Source organism: Anopheles arabiensis, chromosome X (assembly GCF_016920715.1).
Source record: "Anopheles arabiensis isolate DONGOLA chromosome X, AaraD3, whole genome shotgun sequence".
NCBI classification, from domain to species: Eukaryota; Metazoa; Arthropoda; class Insecta; order Diptera; family Culicidae; genus Anopheles; species Anopheles arabiensis.
Window position 1 is genome coordinate 16,612,406 of NC_053519.1, and position 27,374 is coordinate 16,639,779.

At 48.1% G+C, this 27,374-nt stretch overlaps 1 protein-coding gene across 3 annotated transcripts; it reads right to left on the minus strand.

Annotated features, from left to right (window-relative positions):
* Positions 1 to 14,258: 14,258 nt before the first annotated feature.
* LOC120905893 (phosphatidylinositide phosphatase SAC2) lies at positions 14,259 to 25,710 on the minus strand. 3 transcript variants are annotated; one of them, XM_040317194.1, is made up of 9 exons: positions 25,405 to 25,709; positions 24,850 to 25,195; positions 23,643 to 24,771; positions 23,235 to 23,562; positions 22,342 to 22,412; positions 21,664 to 21,888; positions 19,712 to 19,954; positions 17,498 to 18,827; positions 14,259 to 16,100 (listed from the first exon to the last, which is right to left on the minus strand). In XM_040317194.1, exons 2-9 carry the CDS (start codon positions 24,950 to 24,952, stop codon positions 15,993 to 15,995), a joined length of 3,537 nt encoding a protein of 1,178 aa, XP_040173128.1. In that variant the 5' UTR covers positions 24,953 to 25,195; positions 25,405 to 25,709; the 3' UTR covers positions 14,259 to 15,992. The 3 variants fall into 3 exon arrangements, with proteins under 3 accessions (XP_040173128.1, XP_040173130.1, XP_040173129.1); XM_040317196.1 differs by lacking the exon at positions 19,712 to 19,954 and having other exon boundaries at positions 25,405 to 25,710; XM_040317195.1 differs by lacking the exon at positions 21,664 to 21,888 and having other exon boundaries at positions 25,405 to 25,707.
* Positions 25,711 to 27,374: the final 1,664 nt, after the last annotated feature.

Sequence of the window (27,374 nt, forward strand, 5' to 3'; positions counted from 1 at the left end):
TGTTTTTCTTCCTGAATTATAGTATTGTAGTGGCTCTTAACCATCAGTCGATGCTCCCAAGCGTTCCTTTAAAAAATATACCTCGACAATATTTTTTTTAACTGTGAGTTTTCAAATTACTTAAAAAAAACTACTTATTGAATGACAAAGTGATAACCAATGTGTTTCTTTATTCCTAGAAACTGCATAGCCTTCCAAACAGTGACACATTAATTGATCGTAGTATTTGTCTGCACTAACAAAAAGTAAACAAAAGCGAATACCAATCCATTCGACATTTCCCTCCCCTCATCAGGCAGGCAGGCTAACTGATAACATTCACTCACAACGGATTAGGCATCATCTGACAGCTCGGGCTAGAATTGGTCCATGCTGCTTTGACTAAAAAAAAAGGTGACACACACACCCCGAAAGAAACCAATTTCAGTGAGGCGGGTTATCCCCCGAATCGGACAACCCTTTTGCCATCCTATTTGCACTCCTTCGTTTAGCGTAATGCAGTGTGAGCAAAACGGACTCCGCCACTCAATGATATCAGGGCCCGGGCGCGCGTAATCTATTTTATCAAATTATTTATTCATTTGTTATCGTTCTTCCTTTCTCGATTTGTTTTTAGTGCCCGCGTGTATGTGTGTGTGTGATTGAGAAAAAGGGATCTGATTTTAATTCCACTACCCACTCAACCACCGAAAGTGTCGTCGTTAGGAGTAAGTGCACGGCAAACTCCTCGCCATCCCAACCACATGACTTCAGTCTCATGTGCCAATCACACACACACAGACACACACACAAACACACACCAAAGCGAATGAACTACATTTCGCTTCTGGCCACTGATCCCGGTTCTGCTGGGAGTCTTTTTGCCTTTTGGCACCATGTCTGCCCGGGGTGTTCTCCGAGACATTGCGCCGCGCGAAGGAACTGTCCCGCATTTTCACTGGGATAAGGGGGAGGTAGGTCGAACAAGGCGTGGCAGAGAGAGAGAGAGAGAGCGGCAGTCGGGAATTAAAATTCTAAAATAAAAAATAATTCATACATAAGTAAGTAATGCATGGGAACGGTATCATGTGCAGTTGGGCTTTAAAATGGAAATCGAATAAACACACATTCTCACATTAGCGCCTGGGTGTGTTCCCGGTCGTCGCCTTCCCTTGGTACTTTTCGGGTGGTTTTTTTTATCTAGATTGTTTGACACTTTGCTCGGCAACAGGGGACAGTAGGAATAGAGGGCAACAGGGAAACCTGTGACCCAAAGTGTGAAACTCGAGAGAGTGAAGAAAAAAACTGCAAGCACGGATTTTAGGCAGCAGAATGAACCGAAACCAAAACCAGTGCACACACACACACAAAGACAAAAAAAGTGCCACATAGGAACGGGAGGACAGCAGCAAGGATGGATGGGTACGCTACGCACCCAAGGATACGGTCGTCGGGCTGCAAAAGTTGGAAGACGACCTCGCTCATTTCTTGCGGCACTCCGCCATCTCCGATTAAATCCTACAAAGACGATGGAAAAGTGGGGGAGGAATGAAGAAAACAAAAAGTTTGTTATTGCTCACAACAAAAACCCGGAACGCAGATGGAGTCCGGGATCAGACACAGAGTAGTGCGAATGTGTTGACAGCGCTGCGGGTGATGCTTATCGATTCGATCGCCGTCGCTTTGTCGCAACGACGCACAACGAAAGCGTGCTGTGTGAGATAGAGAGAGAGAGAGAGAGAGAGAGAGAGAGAGAGAGTGAGACAGAAAGAACGCCTATCGGTAAAGCCTACGAGCTAGAAGTAGTGTATCTGTAGTACACTATCCGATTTGATTTCGCACTAATTAATTGACAGTTCGGTTTTATCGCATTGGTGATTGCGAATCGGCCGTACCGAGCTGGAATTAGTTTTTCCAAACCCTGCTGGAACCACCACTGCTACGATCTGTTACGCTTTTAAAATATTCAAACCACCATCTCCAGCAGAAAGGAGCCTCCAACACGACGAAAGATGACAAATGTTGATGAGCAAAACAAACACACTAGCTCGAGCGTCTCTCTATTCGCGCAGGTGAGCTCCTGCGCCCTTGGTGCAACGAAATAACGCTTCCACTAACGAGGTTATTGATGGCGGCGCATGACGCTGATGCCGATGTACTAGGGTCCGCGTTGGGTCATCCGCGTTGAACAGCTTGAACAAGGGTTTCGCACTTCGTTTTATTGCTCACTTGCTTTGCTTTTTTGTGTGTTTTGTTCGCTTTATGAATGCACAATCTAGTTTGGGCCTGGCCAGTCTTGGCTCTTGGTCGTGCCCACCGTCCCCCAAAAAAACCATCACATGCAAATGACCATTGTGGGTCGTTCCAGGTACGATACGGTACGATGCAATAAACATGCATATAAATTTGTTCCTTGATTTTTCTTCACCTTCTCCCCTATTTTTTTTTTTTTTTTTTTTTTTTTACAACGGAAGGCCCACACGCCTGAACCGTGTGGGCCTAGTAGCCGTGCTGGGAAGATTAGATGGCATAGCATGCGCCCTGTGTTTGTCCATAACAAGCTACAGCATGCGGGATTGCCACCAAGTGGTTTGTAGATGATGGAAAGCATCATAAATGGAAATAGTTATCCGCAACAAACTTCTTGATGTATTGCCAACGGGAAAGTAAACCAAAAAAAAAACCTGGTTATACGTTAATTCAAAGCGAGTCCTTTCGGTAGGCAAACATTCAGAGGAGAGTTGTCATTTATATCTACCGAAAAGTACCGACCGTTTGATTGGAAGCGAAATAAGCTACAGTAATTCGATCCATTTTTTACTCTACCCTCTCTCAGGAAGGGCGAAGTGCTGTGAAGTGACGCTATTTGCACTGTCCAATTTGCACACTGTGAGCATTGCGCTATCGATGACTCGACAAATTCCACAACCAATTTCCTCCGACTTCCGAGAGTACTTCTAAACATGAAGGGAGCATTTTTTCTTTGCTTCTTTTGCATCTTACCCATTTTGTTGTTGTTGGTTGGTTGAGTTTAGGCATCACTCCGGTCACGGTTTCGGAGAGACAGGTGTACAGTGGGCACGGTACCGATTCTACACATTGTTCCGTGGTTTGGCCCCGTGACATTCGCGGGCGTACGGGAGAATACACCCAACCCTGAATTTGATCCGATTTATAGAAGTGGACACACACGCAGACGTTTAAACACCGTTTCAACCCCGCTGAAGCCAACCCGAGACCCGAGCAACCCCTTGTGTTGATGCGAAATACGGCTCGAAGGACCACAGCCACGGCACGGCAGCGTTTGAAGTAAAGGGTTGCGTAAAGCGTTTATTTGCGAACCTGTGCAAGCGATTTGTTGACATTGCTGGGATTCAATTTTATTTACCACCTCGTTTTTTCTTCTCCTTCCTCTTTTTTGATTCCCTTCCTATCTCCCTCTCTCTCTCATTCCTTCCCTTTCTCTATTTAGTGTGTTTTTATGTGTGTGTTCAACGCCAATCCCAACTGCGAACCCACTCGATGGGCACGCCACTTGGGACAGATGGGTCTTTGATGGCGGCCAGGATCTCCACTAAGCCACGGGTGCTTACCGCGGGATACCCCCTGTTTCACCTTTCCGCTTGTGCCACAGCACCGGCACACAGCAACGGCACTCGCTGAAATGGTAATCAATCACCCGAAAGATTGATTCGATTCGATTATTTGAAAATAATTTATTTTCCAAACCAACACGGCTGGACCCGGAGGATGGCGCAAAAGGTCCAATCCCGGGAAGCAGGACGGACGTGATGGCCGCGGGACGGTCTCATGGGCGCCTTATTATAAGCACATCTTCACCGCTGCCTTTGCCCCAGCGATGGCGGGATGTTTGATTTTGTGCACATTCAATCAACCGCACATACACACACACACACAGAGCGAAGGGACACAGGATTTGTTAGGTTATTATGTTTGCACACACACACACACACACACACACACACACACACACACACACACACACACACAGATGAGCATGCACGCCGAGTGCGATATAACTTTTTTGCTCGTTTTCTCGGCAAACCGCAGCACGTGTACGGGTAGCCGCAAAAAAAGACCCAAACACAGCGCTTCGATAAATGGTGCAGTAAAACCCGCACCCGCACACTACTAATGACAGTGCGAATAGGAGAGCACAATGTACACATACACAGGGTTGGACACATAAAAAAAGAAGTAAAACTTTTTACGCCGTGTGGCCCCGTTGCTTGCCCACTATCTGGGGCCGGTGGTTGGTTAAGTCGAGCGCTGCGGCATGGGATGTAGCGTGTTGGGGTGTTGAATGCTGCAGGAATTAAGCTATTGATTTCATACAGATCTTAAGAAGCATACCGGCCGGCACATAGTTTACCAATTTTACAGTCCAACGGCATCAGTAAGAACTCCAATTCCAATGAGCCAGTTACGGATCTGAGAATGTTTGTTTGCGTAGATGAGGTTACTGAGTTCTTGGATATTGTGAATCCTCTGCAACTTTAGCTCAACAGTATTTTCAAACCAAAAACTCCATACGGCGCATCTTCATCTCAATCTGGCAGCTGTGCAGCCTGGAAGTGGCAATGAATCGGATTTTCTCTCACAACAACAACTGCTATGTAGGATGTAGATTGGAAATTGAACTTTTCTATTTCATTATTTGAGCAGTACTACCTGTATACTTCCTAGCGGTGAGCGTAAGTCGTTGCAAGTCACGGCGTGGAAATTACAGAACAAATCATTTTCACCAGGGTCGTCCATAAACAACGTAATGTAAAAGCGCGGCTATTTGTTACTGCTTCTTTCACTAGTGTAACCTTAAGTTATTATTCTTTGCATGGAACAATCATTCAATCTCCCATCAGCAACAACAAAGATCTCGGCTACATATTAAAGCCATTCTTATCGATCAAAAACTACAGATTGTCCCCGAGATACACTGTTCATGCGTTCATGCTGTTTGCTGTTTTTAGCTAAAATATATTACATTATTGAGTGTTATTCATTAAATTAAATGCGTTTGTATAACTCATCGTCATACCCCAGGTGACAACTGTTCTACATTTTTAGCTTAAACTCCTTGTGAACAGCTCGATTTAACCCATTGCCTCATACAAACGCTTGAAAACATGGATGTGTGAGTGAACAACGATGTGTTGAAGCGTTGATGTTTATGTCAGAACTTCGGTAGAAGCCGGACAAACAAGAAGCTGGCAGTTTCGTCCTCGGTGTTCAACAACCAAAACACTTAGTAAGAAGAAATACACGATCTATCCAGGAGTATCAGAATAGCGGAGAAACGCAGGAAAAATAACAAAACAACGCGAAAGAGTGTTTTATAATAAACATTTTGTTTGATACGGATTGAAAAGTACACATGTTTTGTTTTGGGCCGGTAGCTTTTGCACAACGTGATGACAATTCTCAAAATGGCACCAGAAAAAACGCTTTACTCTGACGTTTCAACTGTTATAATAAGCTTAAACTCTGCAATATCGCTTGCTCTTTAAGCCAGTTTTAAGCCTGCTCTTTAAGCTTCCAGCAACTCGAAAAACGCTAACAATCTGCTCGAAAATGTCACTTGGAATAGTTCGTGCAAAAAAAACATGTCTGGCTTTAAAGCGGTTTAATATATTTTTCCCTTTAATAATTCTGGAGAAAACTGTACTCGTACTTGTACGCATGAGCTGTCAAATTAAGAAAATCGCGTATCTTCGAACCCACCTGTTGTGATGTCCAAAAAGAAGAAGAAGCGACCACTGCTAGGAACTCCAACCTGCTGCCCCAATGCAACTCAAAATAACGCTAGAAGCAAGGCCTCACTACGTCACGAGCGTTACGTACTTTATGGATGATTCGTCCCTCGTCGTAGACTACATCAATTTACAATTACAGTTTCTTTGTACCCAATTTGTTCAAACTCACCCCTCTCCCTAACAGTGCATTACCCCTCGGTACATTGCCTCCGATCCCCCCCTCCATCCATCCGTACCACTGGCACTGGCGGGAACGGAAGCCATTCGCAACGCAACGCAGAGTGTGCCGAATTGCCACCAATAAAGAGATCAGCCTAGCCATTTAGAAAGGTGCAAATGCGGGCCAAAAGCTCGTTGCGCGCCAGCCAGAGCCTGCGTGTAAAACAACGACGCCACCGACACGACAGCTTGAGCGTGGCGGATCAATTATGCTCCTTGGTCCCTTGGCAAATGGGCTCGCCACGCTGACAACTCAATTTTGCCGCGTCAGTTCCCCGTCACGGACCGGCCGGATTCGGTTGCGACTGCTGCTGATGAGCCACCGTAGCTAAGCACCAAACGAACGCACTCCCACTTCGCGCTGCAATGTCCCTGGTTCTGTGGAACGTGTCCTGCCCCGTGTCGTTTGGGCGTTATAGTGATTAAGTGCTGCCGGCTCCGGTGCCTTGGCCGTCGCTGACCCCCAGCACTGGTTGGGATTGTATCGAAAACCATTCCCCTTTCGTTTGATTGATTCCAAACGCACCATTGACAACATACCTGCAGTTGCGGCGCGTAATAAGTGTGCGCTCCGGGCGGCCCCAGAGATATGTGTGCGGTCGGATGGAAATTAACCGATAATTGGCTTGCCGCTTTTCCGCCACGGGTCGGTCCTTTCAAACGGCTCGTAAAGAACGGATGGGAAGAAATCTTCTGCAAAACTCCCCACCCCTCCCCTCATCCTGCACACCCATCGCTTCACAGCGAGCGAGTACTCCGGCGAGCACTCCAGCGGGGATTAACGACGACCAACGGAGTGGCGCGTTGTAATTACTGTCCTCCATTTTTTCTTCATCCACCCCCTTCCACACTTTGAAAACTGATGCATTTTGTATAGGGGCAGGGGGTGGTCTTTAATGCTGCATTTGCAGAGACGGACGGAGGGATCCGGCTGGTGCTCGGGCGGGCGCGGGAGGCAAATGATTGGTAATTAACGGATAAATATTTGAGAAACCGATTATCAATACATCATTTGCGAGGAAAATTAGCGAATTTACTGAAATGCAGTCACGCACACATACACACACACATACACTCGGGGGCTCATTATCCCCCGTTTCCCTTCCAGTCACCGCTTCCTGCTTCGGCGCGGGCTTGCACGGTATCTCTGCGCCAACCGGCCCCTTCACTAATTACACGCAATGTTGAGCGGCATTGATAATCGATAGCCATCCTGGTATACGTCCTATATGTACGTGTGTGTGTGCATGTGTTTGGCTGTGTGCGATGCCTCCGGTGCATGTGCTGTGTATTCAATGATAAATAAAAGATGAGCCGAAACAGGTGCGGAGATTATATTCCCGGCCCTTTGTTTCCTCCACAAACAGAGGCGTTAAATGCGGTTTTGTCTCTGTCTGTGTAGTTGTGTATGTTTGTGTGTGGTTGTCGTATTTTAATTAAAACAACATGGATGCGTTGAACGGAATAGGACACATCACGAATTGATGCATCGTTTTTTAATTGGACATGATCCGGTCAGTAGTGCAACGCAACAGAAAACTCTCCAGACCTCCGGCACAAGAACTTTGGCACTAGTGGGCATGGTTTTCTCTTTCTCAATTTTGCGGAGAACATCTATACTCCTGCTCCTAACATCAAGCTAAAAAAGATGGTAGGACGCCTTCAAACGCGAAGGCTCCATTTAGCGTCGTTTGGGACTCTGAATACAATATTCACACACTCCATATAGCTCCACACACTCACCGTAGCACTGACATGTACCTCCGCTAGCGCAATCTAGCTTCAAACTCTCACTCTAGCTCCGCACGCTTAATGTAGCTCTACACTCGCACATGAGCTCCCTGAGTTAGAGCAAGTTAGTTTGGATTTTCAATATTATATATAGGAATTTAACCTTTAACACATTTAACACAAACTGTTTTTTTATGGGCTACAGTGAAATCTTTCTGAGATGTAGTCCCTTCAAAATGAATTGTTTCATTAAGATAAAAATGTTGACGATCCTGTTATGCCTCTTCAAGATGAATATCTCCCTAAGTCGAATATTCTATGTGTAAGCTACACCTGCGATTTGACAGCCTTCTTCTTCTTATTTGGCTCAACAACCGATGTCGGTCAAGGCCTGCCTGTACCCACTTGTGGGCTTGGCTTTCAGTGACTAATTGATTCCCCCCCATAGCAGGATAGTCAGTCCTACGTATGGCGGCGCGGTCTATTTGGGGATTGAACCCATGACGGGCATGTTGTTAAGTCGTACGAGTTTGACAGCCTAAATTCTCTAAAACGATATTTTGCATGGCAGTTTACACAAATATTGGTAAAAGGATGGAAGGTTTTTTTCCATGGTTTCTTGGATACTTCATCTCTCTCTCTCTCTCTTGTTGGCCTGCTCACAATAGAGCACGTCGATGTGACATGGCCCGGTCAACAACAATTCTCCAGGATGCTTGGTCCCTGGCTGCAGCCTCCCATCCATGTAGACACCCGATTTCCGACAAATACTTTATACTTGGATACTTAATACTACTTGGATATCTGTATAAGCTAAAGGTTCATGATGATAATGATGATGATAAGTCTCGCCTTTTACTCAAACATAGAGTTGAGAAGGATGGAAGTATCTTGCGATAGTATTAATCTACCGTAGTTTTGAAGGAATTAAAAAAATCTGATGGTATCATACACCCACACCCAAAACAACCTACATAGTTCCAACAAGAAAAAAAACGAGTCTAATTCCTTTGAATAGAATGGTATTTCCTAACATCCTTTACATAGCTCACCAAGAACCAAATAATGGATCTGGCACACCACTGATCCGGACTTAACTGCGACATGCATATGGCCCGATCCACTGGTATCAACGGCTTGCTCTAGAGAACTACCTTCCAATGCAGGAGAACCTAGTGTATTTGGAAAAAGTCTCAAAGATTCATCTATGATAGATTTCAATATTTAGACTTATTTATTGATTATAATTGATTATTGTCATCTCTAGGCGTCATCCATGGATGTAGCTAATTTGCAAGACATAATGTAGCAGGATGTGGATGAAATAGGTAAACTCAACATTTTGAATGGTACAATAATTGTGTTTATCTTGCCTAAGGGCTTTCATTAAATTCTCAATCAGCCTTTGCAAAGCAGTGAAGTACACACACAGACCCGCAGATAAGGCTCCGAGCTCTCACCTTGAAAAGACTAGACCTGTTTTTAGCTCTCATGCTCCGGTTTTCCCCGTTTTGTTGAAATTCCGGCTTCTGTCCTATTGTATGACCTTCTACAGAGAATAGGACTTTGAAATATATGAGAGAGAGAGACTGCAATAGTAGCCTTACTCCTCAGATCCGTCCGCCAAACGAATATCTAAAGAATCTTCCAGGTCCCCTAGACGACAACTAGCAAAATAAACCTTCCAAATGTTCGCTTCGAAGCGATTTGCGAATTTCCTTTAAAATTCCAGTTTACGTTACTGGCAGGATCGTGATTCTCAACATTGTTGTGCCATCTTCACCTACTACCTAAACCTTAAGAGTAGCACATTGAGGCACTTTGGGTGCTGAGTAGATAAAGCATGCATTTGCTTCCAATTCTGGGGGAAAATAAAGGTAAATCAAATTAACCTGGTTCTATGATCCCAGATGTTTTTAATGCTACCACCGCCCCCATTCTTCTCAATGTATGCCACCCACCTCTCGGGACGTACAAAACCTCCCAACCCCACAGGCTGGCAGTTTACCAATCTCCTTTACCAACGGCGCGGGTTGAGCTCTTGTCGCTCGATCAAAATCGAATTCCAATTCCGCCGGCGACCGTATTAGGCGACAGACAGTTTTGCGGTTGCATGCTGTCTGGCGAACATCAACACCCCTGCCACTCACCTGCCCAGCACATACACACTCAAAGCGTTTTCGGGTTAATTTGGAGCAAGCAGCAGGAACATGTGGCAAAACATTTGCCAAACATCTGAAGTGCTTCCCGGCACCTTGGCGCGAGGAAGGTCTGCCCACCGGCGCTCTCCCAGGCCGTTGTGAGACGGTGAGAATTGGTTGGCGCGCATGCAGAAAAGTGCCCGCAGGGGGAGGAGACCGTCCAATCCATTTAAATGCTCCTAAAAACCCCGTCTTCCTCTCCAAACACACCTTCCCGGGGTTTACTACACGGGGCTCAGGGTAGGCTTACCGAGAAATGCTTCCACCCGTCCGCCCGAGGAAATCGGTCCCGCGCGGTCCGGCAGGCCCGCCCTGGCAGCGAGGAATAAAAAAGTTAAGTCGTCCGGAAAATTAATCTCACACCATTTCTCTAGGGTCTTTTCTTTTTTTTTCTCTCTGCCTGCTTGGTCGCTGCCCTCCGAGCTACTTCCTTTTCTTCTTCTTCTTCTCGGGGTGAGCTCCTTTTTTTCTCACTAAATCCTGTCCCTCGTCCTCTCTCACAATCTTTTTTGTGATGGCCGACCCAATCTTCCCAAATTCCTAATGGGTAATAGGGCAGGGCATGGGAGGGTGTATGAGTGTGTGTGTGTGTCTTGCGTTCCTCCCCTATCTCGGAAATGAAATCACAATCACAAATTGCTGTAGATTGTCATCCTTCACACATTCACACTCACACACGTACAGCCGTGCCAAAGACCTCGGGGGTCGGGGATGCGGGAACCCTCCGAGGGCAGGCGGCAGCGGCTGGCTTACAAATCCAATTTGTTATTATACTTTCACCCGCTGCGGCCCACCGTTGCTCAACCGTGGCCCAAAAACGCTTTGCCAAATTGTTCCCAAAACCATTGGAAGGGGGAAGGGCGCCAAGCTTGGGCGAAAACCACTCAAGAGGACATTTTCCACAGCGGAAGCACAACGGAGGCTGCGGCATGCGCGATGTGAGTGCGAGAGATCTCTATTATCTTGCCGCAGTTCCCCATGCCTGCCTGCTTTGCTCCCGGCTGCAAGACATTGCACGTTTTTATTTCGCTTTGTTTATGGTTTTAAGACGGCTGGAGTTGACGCCTCCCTGCCCCTCGGAGTTGACGGTTTGAGCTTTGACCGGATGCTAATGCGAGCGCCCTCTGAGGTGTGTGTGGGGGGCTGATGGTTAGGCCAGAAAGTGTCTGCTTTTATAGGGCCCAGCCTCCGCTAATCCTATCAATCGAATGTCAATCTAAAAAGGCTGGCTCGTCGCAAGCAACAGAAAACAGAAGAAAAAAGCCACTCCACTCCCCGACTGTCCGGTATCGTTCGCGCAGCATCACCAGCACACTGTCGAAGACAATCGTTCCGTTTCGTTCGTTTGGGAAATTTACATTCCCAATAAAGCGTAAGAAAACACACGGAACGGGTAGGTGTGCGGGTGGAGGTTCCGAGCTGCCATTTAAACAATAATGTGCTCTTCTGCTGGCAAACTTCTTTCCCCTCGACTGACTCCGTCAGGCACTCTGGACGATCTGAAAAGAGTCGTCGGTGTTTGGTGAGGAACGAGAAGAAAGCAAAAAAATCAGCAAAGGGTGGCGAGATTTAGGAGACATCATAAAAGCACTGACCAGCGCCCGGCCCTTGATGTGTACCGCAAATAGGGCGAACAGGGGAGTGCGACAAATGGGCCCAATCGATGTACCAAAAAAACCCCTTTCCCTTTCTTAAGTGGCGTTACGAACCACCAGTGTCTAGCGAGCAGGTGTGTGTGAGCGGCATTGAGAAGGGATAAATGGAGGAGTTCGGGTCGAGAGGGATGATGATGTTCAGCTCACTCCAGCTACTTTCAAGCGGGCAGAATCTTGCAAGAGATTGACTACAATCATAAATAACGAATCACTATTAGTGATCGGAGTTGTTTATTTTTTGCTTTGTCTGAGGAAGGAAATAGCAATGAAGTACGGGCAGGTTTAAATGTAGCTCATTTTTAGTTACTATACAAGATCTTTGAAAGCTACGCAGTTTCTGCGATATGGTTCCGCGCAAGTCGAATATCGTTTCAACCAAAAATGCTTATACCATGTCTTTTTGGATCGAATGGATTAAATAAAAATGAAATTTATAACGTCAATAGTGCTCACTAGCTAAAGCATACAATAATACAAAAGTAATAAATTGACGAAAAGAGGAGAAGGGAGATTATGATATATAAAAGGAAGCGAAGACAGGATCGGAAGACTGGAAGAGATAGGTTGAAATCGAATAGATCTGAGGCAGCTGCAGCTACCAAGTTGGGTTTGTTTGGGGCAAATCCACCACCGACCAAATTTTTACTCTTTGGCTTACTTACTTCCTCCAGATGTTCCGAGACTGCCAGATCCCTACACATTACCTGTTTATCGACTTAAAGGCGGCCTACAACACCATAGACCGGAATGATTGGCTATGGAACATCATGCAGCGGTACCACTCCTCTGGGAAGTTGATCCGGCTGTTAGAGCCCACCATGAACGGTTTGCAGTACAAGGTGAGAGTATCGAACTTGATGTCCCAATCATTCGAATCTCACAGGGATCTGAGGCAAGGTGATGGACTCTGCTGCTATTCAATAACAGTCTGCTCTGCAATATCGTCTTGGAAGGTGTCATTACAAGCGAGGGGCTAGACAACGACATCCGTGGCACGATATTCTACCGGTCTCTCCAATTTCTTGGCTTTGACGCGGATGACATCGACATCATCGGCAGGACAACAGCGAAGGTGCGTGAGACGAATCAAAGCGACAAAGACGAAGTCCTTGCTTGTCCGAGACCCACAATCTCGAGATGGTAAAGGAGTTCTGCTAACCAGCCATATCCGGTCACTCATTGTGCAGGGGAATCGTGCCTACTAAGAGCTTCGCCGAATTCTGAGATCCAGAAGACTTCGAAGCCCGCACGAAATGTGAGATATATCGCACATTGATTCGACCGGTGATCCTCTACGGACACGAGTCCTGGACCATCCGAGCGGAGGATGCAAACGCTCTGGGCGTGTTTGAGCGACGCATCCTCCGGACCATCTTTGGCGGTGTGGCCAAGGCTGGCAGAATACAATGACTGGGGCATATCATGAGGATGCCGAACCAAGAAGGTGTTCGACAGCAATCCCCAGTTCGGTATAAGGCGCAAGGGAACACAGCAGTCGCGATGGTTGGATCAGGTGAAGCGAGATCTGTCGGAAATCAGGTGTTCAAATGGATGGGAGGCTACAGCCAGGGACGTAAGCAGGCCAAATTAAATAGAGAGAGAGAGACGAAAACAATAACGTAAGGTATGACAAGGAACATACAATTGGACTTGGTCAAAAGAGATAGAAGGGCAGCCAGAGCTACCGAGAGGCGGTGCTCCAACTTAGCTAGGCCTAATAGAGCGCATCTATCGTCATACGAAGGAAGGAGAATAGAGTGATGACGCAGCGACCTACGAAATACAATCTTTGTAAATCGTCTTTGAATCCTCTCAATCTTTTAAACCACAGATACTTGGACAGGAGACTAGATACCATAGACCAGATAATACAGGCATTTTCTTATACAGAACGGACCCAGTAAATGTAACACATAATAACAGCAAAAAATAGCACAGAAAGGATCGCAATTTTCAGTAGACATACGACGTATACAACCAAGCCATTTTTTGACCTTATTGATGACATAGTCCGTATACTCTTTGATAGAGAGTCTCGGATCAAACAAGACGTCAAGATCATTAGACAAAGACACACGGGGAATAGGGGCATCACAGAGACTGTATGCGTGAGAGATACAGGAAGAAAAACTTTAACAGAAGGCATCACAGAGACTGTATGCGTGAGAGATACAGGAAGAAAAACTTTAACGTCATCTGCGTATAGCAGGAAGCCGTTACCAGGAAGGATAGAAGTACAGTCATTGAGGAAGAGAATGAGCCGTAAGGGACTGAGGACGGTGTAGTAGACTAAGAAGTGCTGTAGATTAGATGTCAATGAAATTAGTAGTAACCTTTGCAAATCTCATCCGTGGTATAAACGAGTCCGTGCATTACGAGTTATACCTAGAACGAGTGAGTCACTCAAACGGATTAAACTCTTCATGCGGAGTTCCACTGTAGTTCATAATTCTATCAGTGGATTCAGCAACATTTCCGCTAAGCTCTGAAATATCGAAAAACCCTTAAGCCTAACTAGTTCATACGAGACAACTACAGATCAGAATCAGAATCAGAATTCCTCGCGTAGGCCTATGACTAGTGAATCGTTATTTTTTGTGGAAAGTAGTAGTTGATTGTGTGATTTATATTTTTTATATTGTCACTACTGATTGTCAGCAACAACAACACGAAAAATCAGTTACACGAATAAACACCGCTGGTATTGAATGCGTACTGTAAGCAAAAAACGTTTATTTAGTAATTATTCTTTACTGCAACTGCAACTGAGTGGACACACAACCTGCAAACCTGTCCCATTGTTTTGTTGTTTTTTTTTTTTGTGGTAAACCGAAGGCCAAACTTCTAATATTGCAAGTGTCCCTGCTGTTCGTACAAGCTGTAGCTTCACTAAGGTAGACAATATATATCGCGGCAAGCGTACGGTTCCACGTTTCCAACAAGCACTAAAGCAGCAGCCGGGACCGGGCCGTGAAGGCACTACCCAGCTGATGGCGTCAGTTAAACAGCAACCACAACGCCGTTGCGGTAACTGGAAAACGCGTCCTTAAAAACATACCCGGGGGTGCAGACCCCGGAGCAAGCAAAACAATAATACGTCGCGCAACGGAACGGCAGCGCAACGGAACCGGGAATGGATAGTGTCATACTGTCGAGGCAACGTACTCGCTACGCCCTATATGTGTATATTTATATGTATAGATATCGGTAAGCGATATGATTTCAACTACTTAGACTGCTATTATCTCCTACACTGGCCCTCGGGCCATCCCTATCGATGTAACGGTTTGCTACAAAGGGTTTTCATGTTTTGTTTGTTTGTTTGTTTGTTTGTTTGGTTTTCTTAGCGTTTCCAGGACTATCTCCTCTTCTACTAGCTACTCATGCCTGGCTGCCCTACTTGGAGGGGCCGGCCGGAATGCTATTTCCCTTAAATCGGCAACTACGGATCCAAAGCGCAAAACGAAGGCGGCCGACACTACGCAGCGTGCCGCGGCTACGGATAGATTACTTTATGCATGTGCATGTGTGTGCATGTGTGTGTGTGTGTGTGTGTGAGTGGCCTGCATCTTAGTACACCCTCTGCGCATACCACACTCCACCCGCGGTACATACGCTATACATAATTGACTTTGGTATTTCTGGTTTAAACGTACGGTTATCGCCCTACAACTGCTCCGCCCTGCTCGCGGTATTTGGTTTGGAACGGCTCGGAGCACGGATTTGCTTCTATAATGCCTATACGCACACACACACACATACGTGGGTACGAACCATTTGACTAATCGATAAATAACAATACTGCCGACAATTATTACATACTGAAGCGTTTGTTTTGTTTGTTTGTTGTTCTGTCCTGTGCGTGTTGCAATTTTTCCTGGATTTTTTCTTCTTCTTCTTCTTCTTTCGTTTTTTTTGCTTTCTTGTTGCGATCGTGCACCGCGGGCTATAAGAACCGAGCTTTGGCATCGGGCAATCGGGGCTCTATATTTAAGCCTTGGGCAACCAGAGCGTGCTTGCTAATAGCGCATGAATGAGAAAAGGTTACGTTTGTGCAGCCTCCGAATTAATGATCAAAACTGAGCAAAACGCTTCGACATCTGCTTGATCGATGAGGATGATCTCTGCTTCGTTTTATAAGATTCCGCATCGCGGCGTCGTTTGGGCGGGTTATGTTCCTGCATGCTATTAGTGGAATTGGTCCAAAACGTTGTATTTTTGTTTTCGATTTCAATCTGCTACTAATACTTGCAACAGCAACAACAACTAAAACCACAAGCCAACGAGTCGTTGTGTTTTTTTGTGAGGGTGTGTTTCGCAGCAGCATGGCTTCACGTTCTAACTTAACTACGGACCGGCAAGGTAGGTGCGCAACTAGTGGCCATGAGACCGAGGAAAGGTAAAGTCAAGCACTGGGCTGGGCGTACGTCGCTTTACAGCGCAATCAGCTTGGTGCGGCAGCTAGCCTTTTCCCACTTTTCCTCCAGCTGCTTGATCTCGGCAAACGCGGCACTGGTGCTTCTTACTGGCGCGACGGGGCTCTGTGGAACAAAAATAATTGAGATAGTGAGGTTAGATGTTGAGTTCTGATTTATTTATATCACAGATTTACTCTGTAGCATCCTAATTTACTTCACGAACCTGAAGTAAGAATCATTGGAGACACTAAACGAACCAAGATTCGATTAGGGACTCGAGTGATTCTTATTGCAGATTCGTGTTTCAAATGCAAGAACCAGAATCTTGAGACCCTTTGGAGTACTGATGAGCTCTCGAACGGTGCGTCTCGTCTCATGAATCATTGAAGTTTGATTCCAACATATTGATTCACATCAAAGATCCATTCTTTGGGCTCATGATTCTGGTAAATAGGAGTCATTGGAGTAGTGACGGGAAAGAAAAAGATTTCGCCGAAATCATTTCCGGCTAGCTCCGGAGAATTCTGGAATCGATTCCGCAATCCGCAATCAGTTTCCAAAATTAGAATCGGCTCCGGAATCGGAATTGGTCCCGATTTCATAATCGGCACCGAAATCAGAATTGGCACTGGAATTGGAGTCGATTTCGATATCTTAGGCATTTTCTGATGATTGTATTGATAGCCGCAAAGAATCTAAAATTACTAGTAAACGACCTGTCTTGTCCGGCGCTAAAACCGCTTTGCGGTCTTGGCCTGCCTCAGGAGTGTCCGAAACCGCTCACAGTCTCGCGCCTTCGTCTGCCAATCCGTTATCCCGGCCGTTAATGGCGGACGCCTCCACGCCATCTTGCCACCTCAATTTGGGCCTACCACGCCTCGACCTATACTTATTGATATTCTGGGACTATTTCGCTTCTGAAACTTCAGATTTCTCGGTTCCAAATCTGAATCTAATTCTTCTAATTATCTGAATCCAGTACCACTTCTGATACTGGAGCCGATTACGATTCCGAGTCTGGAATCACCTTTGGAATTGGCTCCGGAATCTGCTGCGGAATCGAAATCGGCTCCAGAGTTGATTCTGAGCACGACATCGTAATCAAGTTGTTCCTATTCCGATCTCCCACCAAGAAGTTTTGGATAACCATTTGTCTCTTTAAGGATTTATTTGCCAAGATTCAACACTTTCTCAGATCCAGCATCAATTTTCTGCATGTACTACCACATTACACCTAAGTAAGAGTCGTTAATGTCACGAAGCGAATCTTGATTCAGTGTCATCTGCAATTGCCACATGAACCTGGAAGTCAACAGTCATTCGAATCACGAACGAATTCACGACTCTTTCTGATTCATTCTTGTTTATCTACATTTACTTCATGAATCTGAAATAAGAGTCACGAACCGAGTCCTAAACCAGAAGCTTGAGATCTTAATGGGTTCTCCAAAGGTGTGTCGTACCATTCATGAATTGTTGAAGATTTGATTCCGACTGATTAGCGATTCAGTTCGACTCACCTTGACGGTAATCTTGCGCGGATCGAGGTTTGCGCCGAGCGTCTGCAAACCCTTGCCAATGTTGGACAGCGGGCTGGTCAGCTTCTTCAGCTGGCGCAGCGCATTGTCGCTGCCACCACCACCACCACCACCTCCGCCCGCCGGTGCCTGCAGGTTCAGGCTCATCGTGTTGCGGCCCGGCCGGTTCGGGCCACCGTCGCCGCCGCCGCCCCCGTCGCCACCGCTCGCCGTCCCATCGACGAAGATTTCCGGAGCGGGGCTGCTGACCCGTATCGGCGACGCACACTCCAGCATGCCGACCGGCATGTTGATGTGATCGGTCACGGACGAGATCGACATGGTGGACAGATCGGACGACATCTTGGCGATGCTGTCCCGCTCCTCCAGCACGTTGCTGCTGGCCGGCCCGACGCCCTCCTGCTCCCCGCCGCCTCCGCCTCCGCCTCCCATCACGATGCCGACCGACGGCAGGAACACGTTCTCGTTGTACAGCGGGTTCTGCTCGACCAGCTCGTCCTCCGGCTCGTACATGCACGCTCCCTCCTCCGACTCCGAGCTGGAGCGCTCCATCTTGCCGCCGGCCGACGCCGACCCGGGGCGCAGCCCGCCCGTCGAACCACCGGCCCCCACCGAGCCACCGAACGAGCTGACCGAACCGCTCGAGCCGTCGCGCCGACCACCCGACCGAGCTGCCGCCCCATCCCCCCCAGCGACCGCATCGTCCGCGCCGCCCTTGCCCGGCTTGCCCTTACTGCCGCCGCCCGCGCGCCCAATCTTGCTCGCGTTCAGCGACTGGCCAATCTTGGAGAACTGGCCCGCCATGTTGCTGAACGCTTTCGAGCCCATCTGCACCAGCTGCGACTCGGACAGGTTGCGCGGGATGCCGGCGGGCACGGACAGCAGCGTGCGGCTCTTGCGCCGCTGCAGGCTGCCGCCGCACTGGAACGCCACCTCCGTCCGGCCGCAGTTCTGCAGCGCGATGCGGAACAGGTCGACGATCGCGGTGAGCGATTCGGCGATCTCCTCCGGCTTGCGGATCACCACCGCCACGTTGTTGAAGAACCGGATGTTGGGCGAGCGGAACATGTGAAAGTAGCCGTCCACACCGTCGACCGCGTAGTTCAGCCGGACGCACAGGTGGGCGGCCGCCGGCCCCTGGAACATCTTGCTGTGCTGGAACAGGCCGAGCTCGATCAGCGTGACGCTCGCGAGCGGCACGTTCTCGAACCGCACGATCTTGTCCAGGTGCGAGTCGTACTCGGCCACGATGTAGCAGTCGTCGGTCAGGATCAGGATCGTGTCCACCTCCGTCTCGCTCGGGTCCCCGGTACTGTTGTGGTGGGGGGAAGGCGAAAACGGGGAAGGAAGGAAAACAGTATTAACGTTCGGATCGCGTGTGGTCGTTTGTATGCAGGGGTGTCACAGCAGGCGAAAACAAAACAACCAAACACGGGTTTTACAAGTTTGAAAAGTTTTTCTTCTGCTGTTGTTACTCATATGTAATAACATCAATCACAAAATAGTGCTTTTTTATTGTACGCCTGCAAAGCTTTCAATAAACGCAAAAAGTGTACTAACTACTAGCGGATTGCATACATGCAGGAGCGGCTTTACTTTTTTTTTTATTACGTCTATGGTATTATATGGAGAAGCGACGATTAATACTTGAGGTAATCGTTCCTCGGGGGAGGAAGTAAGAGAAGTATGGCTGTTTATCGGGCTGAGGGCTTCCCCAGTCCCCCCCCCCCTTAATGACAAAACAAGGCCCCAAACAAAGGGCGACGCTGTGCGGCGGAACACATGATGTCACCATGCCGTGGGATACAACAATCGATGCTTTCTTTGTGTTTTTTTTGTTCTCTCTCTCTCTCTGTTTGCTATTCTGGCACATGGTCAAATGACGTCAGCGCCGGCATGGAGCGATAAGAAGTGGGGCCCTACACAGCTGCACTTGCATGACTCATCACTCGCATTACACATTCAACGCTGCCACCGCCAATTGGCAGATTGCGCCATTTACACGCAAACGCTTTTTTTTTTGTTTTTGTGCCGCAAAAAGTGGGTCGATTATTGTTTAGCTTTTTTAACACTACCGCAGCTACTACTACTACTACTACACACACACATACAGGCTTCTAAGCACACACACAAATAAGGCATCGCATGAAAGGCATTTTTGGTGTTTGGTGTTGGTGATGGTGGTGGCGCCCTTACCTTGGATCGGCATCGATGAGACCCCAGGCACCGACCGGAAGCTGGGCCGTGCCGAGCAGCAGCCGCCGGCAGTCCTCGACCAGCAGGCGCGCATGCTCCGCACCCTCCAGCGCGTCCGTCTCGTCCGTGGCGGCGGTCTGGGTGCCGCCGAGCGCCGACACCGACTCGGGCGACACGTTGTTGCCGAGCATCATATCGATCGTGGCCTGCCGGTACGTGTCCTTAAACCGGGCCAGATAGTAGCTGCAACGGGGACGGGGGTGGTGGTGGTGTAGAAGAGAACAAGATGGAAAGAGATAATGAGTGAGCAGATGAGCCTAATTGCTGACCGACAATGTGATAGTTTTGGATGGTGGGGAGGGGTGTAGATAATGTGAGGGAAGGGGGGGGGGGTAGCAGCTTCCGGTGCTGTGTTTGATACGCACATCCATGTCTCAAGATAAATGTGGTCAAACTCTGTGCTAGGTTGACAATGCGTTTTTTATTAGATTTAAATTTTTTAAACCTTTTTTATCCAATACAGCGACATCCATTAACTACGTAACGCATGACGTAACATTAATTTAGATATTTTAAAGATTGCATACGCGTACTTCAGTAAAGGAGTGATGGGACCTAGGAATCGTAACTAGCTGATTCCGATTTCGTCCCCGAAATTGATTCCAATTTCAGAATTGGGATCGGCTCCGGAATCGGCTCCGGAATCGGCTCCGGAATCGGTTCCGGAATCGGCTCCGGAATCGGTTCCGGAATCGGCTGCGGAATCGGTTGCGGAATCGGAATCGACTCCGGTTTCTGAATCAGAATCGGCTCTGGAATCTCCATGAAAATAGATCGTTTTTAAGTACATTTGAATCCTTTGCGGCTTTCATATCAACTACGGGAACGAGCATCCAGTACAGTCGATACCGAAGCCGATTTCGGTGCAGATTTTGGAGCAGATTCCGGAGTCGTTTCCGGAACAAATTGTCGGAATTGGAACTAATGGTTCCGGAGCCAATTCTGGAGCCGATCTTGGAGTCAATTCCGGAGCAGATTCCGGAGTCGACTCCGGAACCAATTCTGGAGTCGATTCCGGAACAAATTCCGGAGTCGATTCCGGAACTGAGTCCGGTGTCGATTTCCGAGCCGATTTCGGGGTCAATTCCGGGGTCGATTCCGGAGTCGATTCCAGAGCCGATTCCAGGGTCGATTCCGGAGCCTATTCCGGAGTCGATTGCGGAGCAGATTTCAGAGTCGATTCCGGAGTCGATTCCGGAGCCGATTCCGGAGCTGATTCAAGAAACTGATTCCGAACTTACAATTCGGAATCGATTCCAAACAAAAATCGGAGCTAGTCGGAATCAATTCCGACCAAAACATAATTTTTCCTATCACTACAGTGAACGATTCTGCCGTAAAGGCGGATGGATGTGGTGCGAAGAGTGTTACACATGATAAACAGTTATATAGAGTATGTATAGTTAATAAAATATTAGCAAAACAACACCATAGACTCAATTATGATTTTAATAACAATCATAACAAACACTTATTAGTATTTCCTTCAAGTCGCACATTCGATTATTACACTCGAACAATAAAATTAATACAACTCATTCAGTAAGCAAATCGAAACATTATTAATCCGAAGGATAAGAAGGTCAAAGAACAATGTAAAAAATGGAAAAATTTTAGCATGTCGAAACACCACGACTTTTAACACATCCATCAGACTTGAAGAAGCTTAGTGGGATTGAATTGGCAAACTATTCATTTTCTACTGCGCCAATTTGCTAACACAATGTAACGAGAGCGCACAAAAAAAACCCTCTAGAGACATTAATACCGGACCACCACACACAGACACACACACTGCTGCCTAATTAGTGAAAGGAAAACACAAACGAAGCATGAATTCCGAAAACAAAACCAAAACAAAACCAAACTAGAGAGCAGTATTGTACGCGCACCTGGCACTATGGACGACCTGCTCGAGCAGCAGATGCTCGGACGCGCACTGGCCATAGTTGTAGTACGTCAGCGGGCCGGCCGGTTTGAGTGCGGTCGCGGCAATGCCGACGACCGCGCCGCGCACATCGTCCTCCGGGATGTGGCCGGCCGACGGGGCCAGCTGCCCCTGCAGCAAATCAATGCAACTCTGCCGGAACGTGTCGGCGAAGTGCTGAATGTAGTAGCTACCATCCCAGTCCCCCATTAAAACCCACACACACACACACACACACACACACACACACACACACACACACATGGACAATGGGACAATGGGGGCATTTGTGTATGTGTGCGTGTGTGTTGAGGGAAAAAAAGAAAATGGAGAAAAGATAGAAACAGTAACGAATGGAAACGCTTTTGTACGGTTACATGATGCGAAGGAAATCGAAAACAAAAACGCGTTGCAAGTGCAGTCAACCGACAACAGTCGCTTGCCTCCTCTTAGGGTCGTTCGTGCGCGGAGGAGTTGGGGAGGATGATGGCGAGTTTTGGGAACCGATGGTGCACCTACTGGTGCCGTCCGCCAACGACCAATTCCTTTTTGCGTGTGGACTTGCTTCTTTTTTTTTGTCCAATGCAATTTTCTATGACTGTGTGGTGGAACAGAGACCGCCCTACAACACACACACACTTACCGATTAGCCGAGTTCATGCCGTCCTTCATGATGCCGGAAATTTTTCGCTCCCCCGTGCGCGTATAATCTCCCTGTCGGCAAAAAAAGGGAAAAATTAATTATTAAACCCACACATACACACTTGCAGTGCTGCAAAAGTCATTGTCAATGTCATAAAAAAAATCCTGACTGAAACAAAATCCATGTCAACGTCACGTACTCATTTGTGATAATCATAGGTGATACTCAAAACGATTGGTCATGTCATGACTTTTTTTTACTGTGATCAGTTCTGCAAAGTGACACTGACACAGTCATGACAAATTCCGGCTGAAACAAAATCATGTCAGCGTCACGAGCACTTCTGTGATGATCAGAGGTGAGACTCAAACAGTCCTTGCGACCATCACATGCTTGGTGACATTTCGTTTAGCACTCAAATCTTGGTCTGTCACTTTGTTTTCGTGTCGTGATGATCGCCGACAAAAAATGTCGTGATCAAAGCGAGTGACCAAGAGTTGGGTGCGAAACAAAATGTCATCAAACATGTGATTGATCCACTAACTGTGTGAGTCTCACCTCTGATCATCTCAGTTGTGTATGTGAGCTGACTTGAGCTTCGTTTCAGCCATGAGTCTTGGTGACTGAAACCAGTGGCATTTGGCACCACTGTACACAGCCAGCAAAAAAGTCATGATTATGCCTCGGACGGCACTAAGCTTAGCTTGTCAGTTGGAGTTTCACATTTCGCGTTCTACATGTCATGACCCACATTCACTGAGTATCAGCAATGAGCATCAAGCTACCACGGATATGCTTATTGCTTTCGATTGGTGAGCATCTCCGTGATGCTCATGACATTTTGCAGCACTGCACACACGCGCTCGCTCTGGGCACTCTCTGCCCGGTCAAACCTTGAGCGCATTGGTGCCCGCGTACTGCCGGCTTATGACGTCGCCGTTGTTTGCCCACAGCACCATGAACGGGGCCTTGAGCGCGTCCGGCAGCTGCGAGTACGGCATGGCGAGACCGAGCTTGACGAGCTGCGACTCGAGCACCGCCTTGCCGATGGCCGTCTGCACCACGTTCGTGCGGTCGAGACAGTCCATGCAGTTGACGCGGAACACGCCCTTCTGGTTGCAGATCGGGCCGTTCGTGTCGCGCCAGTGGAAACCCATCGCGCCCGCTTCCGGCGCAAGCGACTCGATCAGCGACGACACGTTCTCGAACCGCATGCCACGGCTGCGCAAAAAAAAAGAAAGAGAATTAAGGATCGAAAGCACATTGGCATTGCAGGAAACCACAACCACCCCGCCACTCACCAGTACTCGTGAAAGTCGAACGTGACGTAGATCAGCCGGTCCGAGTTGTACTTGAGCACGTGGTTCGCGTACGCGTCGCCAATGATCTTCTCCTTGCCGCTCTGCTCCACCAGGTTGATGATGCAGATCGACTGGTAGATCTGCAGCTCGCCGTCAAAGTGCCGCTCGAATGCGGCCTGCGTCTCCGGCTCGTCCCGGTCGAGGCGGGGCGGCGGCCGGTACTTGTACCCCGGCTGGCTCCAGTACACCGGCACCGAGCCGCGCACCTGCGTGAACGAGATCTGGTGCTGGCGCAGGGACAGCACCTGCTCCGTCTCGACGTAGTTCGCGCAGTTGCCGTGCTCGTCGACGCCGCGCCGCTTGTACCGCGTGCCGGCCCGGTTGCGCGACCGGCGCGACACGAGCGCTAGCGTGAAGCACTCGTTGCCGATCACGCACTGCTCCACCTGCACGAACCCTTGGATGATCGGCACCACCCAGTCCTCGCCCCCCGGCTGCTCGCTCACCACCCGCAGCAGCTCCGCCAGCATCGGCCGGTTCCAGTAGAAGCGGTCGTCGGGCGGGGCGCCCCGGCGCTGCAAGTTGTTCGTAATATCACAGTTGGGACTATAGTAGAAGCTGTCCGTCTCGTCGAAGATTTTGTGCAGCTCGTCCAGCACGCGCTTCTCGATGCGCACCGGGTCCGCCTTCACCACCAGGCTGACGGTTGACTTCACCTGGCTGGTCGCGATGGCGGCCGCCTTCTCGGTCGTGTTGCGGATCGTGCTGCCGGCACTCTTGACCGCACCCCACGTCTTGTTCACCAGGGCGGAGCTCTCGAACAGCCGGCCCTTGGCGGGCGAGGGGTGGCCCTCGGGTGCGGCCGTACCGCCCGCCGGCGCCACCTTCACCGTCTGGCTGGTGGTGTGCTTGCTGCACCCGAGCAGCACCGTATCCGCCCCGTCCGGCCCGAGCACCGCAATGCTGCGGATCTTGTACACCAAGTGGGGCGCGTACAGCACCCCGACCGGCACCACCTCCTTGATCACGATCAGGTGCGGGTCCAGCACGCCCTGCAGCGCGATCGTGCCGACGATGCCGTGCGTCACGCCGATACACTCAATGTCGTCCACCGAGGACAGATCCCAGCCTGCACCCGAAAATGGCAAACAAACGGCAAATTAGACGGACAAAAATGCTGCGGCCCACCACCACCACCACCACCTACCACACTTGAGCTGAAACTCGGACGAGTATCGATTCCACCAGAGGCTTCGCTCCTTCCGCACGAAGATGTAGTGCGTCTCGGTCTGGAACACCTCCATCGCCATTTGCTTGCAACCGGACCTGATACGATGGACACACGGAGGCTCTCGCGCTCACAAACACACACACACACACTCACTGAATTTCCGCTTTCAGCAGAGATGATTCATCTAGAAAGCAGGAAGTGGTGGCCTCTCCGCTTGGTGCCTCCGCCCCTCTCCGGCCGTTGCTGCTCGCTTGACAGCAACAATATTGATTGCAGCGGTTTTGTCACGCACACACACACACACACACTGATGATGGTGCTTCTGCAAAAGGGGGAGGCAAATGTGTGCAAAAAAATGAATACATTAAACCAACAACAACAACAATAGCGTAAACATTGTGACGAAGGACACGGATTGGAAGAGCGGGACGGGCTTTGTGTATTGATTTGTGTGTTACATTTGCCAAACACCAAACAACAACAGCAATCACAACAACAACAACAACAACAAAACAATACAAAACTACTCACAGCGTGCGTGTGTGTGTGTTGTAGCAGGAAACTGCACGCGACAGGCACGATTACGACCGAGCACGAGAGTGAGAGCAAGAGGGAATAGAAAAACAAAGTACACACTGTACACACACGGCAACACAGCACACACACGGGGACGGCGTTCACGGCACGAGCATATCACCACCCTGCCGAGCGGGAGGCAACATTGAGAATGGTGACGGATGTTTTGCTGCACCAGGCCGCGTGTGTGCGTGTGTGTTGTGAATGTTTAATTTGGTTTCGCGACTGCCATCGGCTCGCCCACTTGAGAGGCTTGACAGCTGTGGTGTGCGCGAATCGGTGCGAGTGAGACGCGAACAGTGTTTTGTGCTGTGCGGTGGAGAGATGGATTTTGGGCCATCTCCTTCTCACTATCGCACGCTCGCATCACCCCTCTCTCTCTCTCTCTCTCTCTCTCTCTCTCTCTCTCTCTCTCTCTCTCTTTCTTATGCGACCATGAGTTCAACAGGTTCATTAATGCCTGTTTACACATATTAATCTCTAGTAGCAAACCTACCCAACACCTATGAAAATTTGTTGTACAGTCTGTTCCCGAGTTACGTGGTTCTCGAATCGTGCGGATTCGCAGATAAGCGGTTTTCTTAATTTGACAGCCCAAATTTCAAAACAGTACAATTTGCTCGAAAAACTGTTAAATTTAGAAAACCGCGTATCTTCGAATCCCCGTACAGGCGGTCCCCGAGATACACGGTACCTCTTATACGCGGATTCGGAGATACGCGGTTTTTCAAATTTGACAGTTCTTTGAGCAAATTGTACTGATTTGACACATCAATTGTGAAATACCAAATAATTTCCGTATTGACCGAATGTGAAATACCATTTCGAAAGGTTTTAAACTGTTCAATTCAGTAGAAACATATCAAATAATTATTTTAGTGGTTAAAATCATCCCCTACTTGCAAAATTGCACGAAAATTAGCGATATTTTGGCTGGAAATCACGAGATTCGACTTACGCGGAAATTCGAGATACGCGGTATTTTGCTGCCGTTTTCGGTCCCCATTAACCGTGTATCTCGGGGACTGCCTGTATAAGAAATACCGTGTATGTCGGGACTACCTGCACCGTCCCCAAGCGCCACAGATTAAGCTTAAACGAATGGAAAATTGAATATCCATAGAAAAAAAATGAAAGCTCCACAGCTTCATTGGTTTGATCAATAGATGGCGTATTACAACTCATCATTATATTGCTATCCTTTTCTTGCAATGTGTTTCGACAAGCTTAATCTAAAATCATGACGTATATAGCCTTCTAACTTTCCGAGTAAAAATCTACATGAATGGTCGTGTGGTCAGATACGTGAGTACCGACACCAACGACCATTACTCATATCTCACTTGCTTCAGTGTTCACTCATATCTCATATCTCACTTGCTTCACTTGCTGGTGCTGGTTTTCATTAATGTTCAGTATTTAAACAATCCTATCGCCGTTCTAGCCATAGCGATACATAACTTTAATGCGAAACCATACAACAGTACAGAGGGAATGAGAAAGTTCTCCAATTGAGGAAACTTTACTGGTTGAGTATCCCACCAACAGAAGCGCCACCAGCATTTTGCTATTTTTAGAGTGTATGAGTCGTTTGCCGTCTGCTAAACGAAGTATTTCTATATTCTGTTTGGGTTGAGAGCTTGAGTCATTTAGAATCCCTTTAGTGGTCGTTTGGTGGATTTGTGGCACTTGCGAAACCGGATCAAATTTTTGACTGGTGCATAACATCTGTTTAATTTCTTTTTTAGTTCAATGTATTTCGTTTAAAGCGCATACATCTTGACACTTACTAATCTTACTGAACTCGTATGCACCTACCGAACCTACCGATTGCGACCCAGACGAACCTGACTCCGGTTCGATCCCCTAGTGGAGTTGTATGACCCATCACTAGTAGGTACGTTCTGTTCACATACACACCACTT

Coding starts and splice junctions, on each gene's coding strand:
- LOC120905893 (XM_040317194.1), bottom strand. CDS start 24,952: ATGGCGATGGAGGTGTTCCAGACCGAGACGCACTACATCTTCGTGCGG. Junction 23,563..23,642: donor TTCGACTTTCACGAGTACTG/GTGAGTGGCGGG, acceptor TTTTTTGCGCAG/CCGTGGCATGCGGTTCGAGA. Junction 21,889..22,341: donor GGCATGAACTCGGCTAATCG/GTAAGTGTGTGT, acceptor CTGGGATGGTAG/CTACTACATTCAGCACTTCG.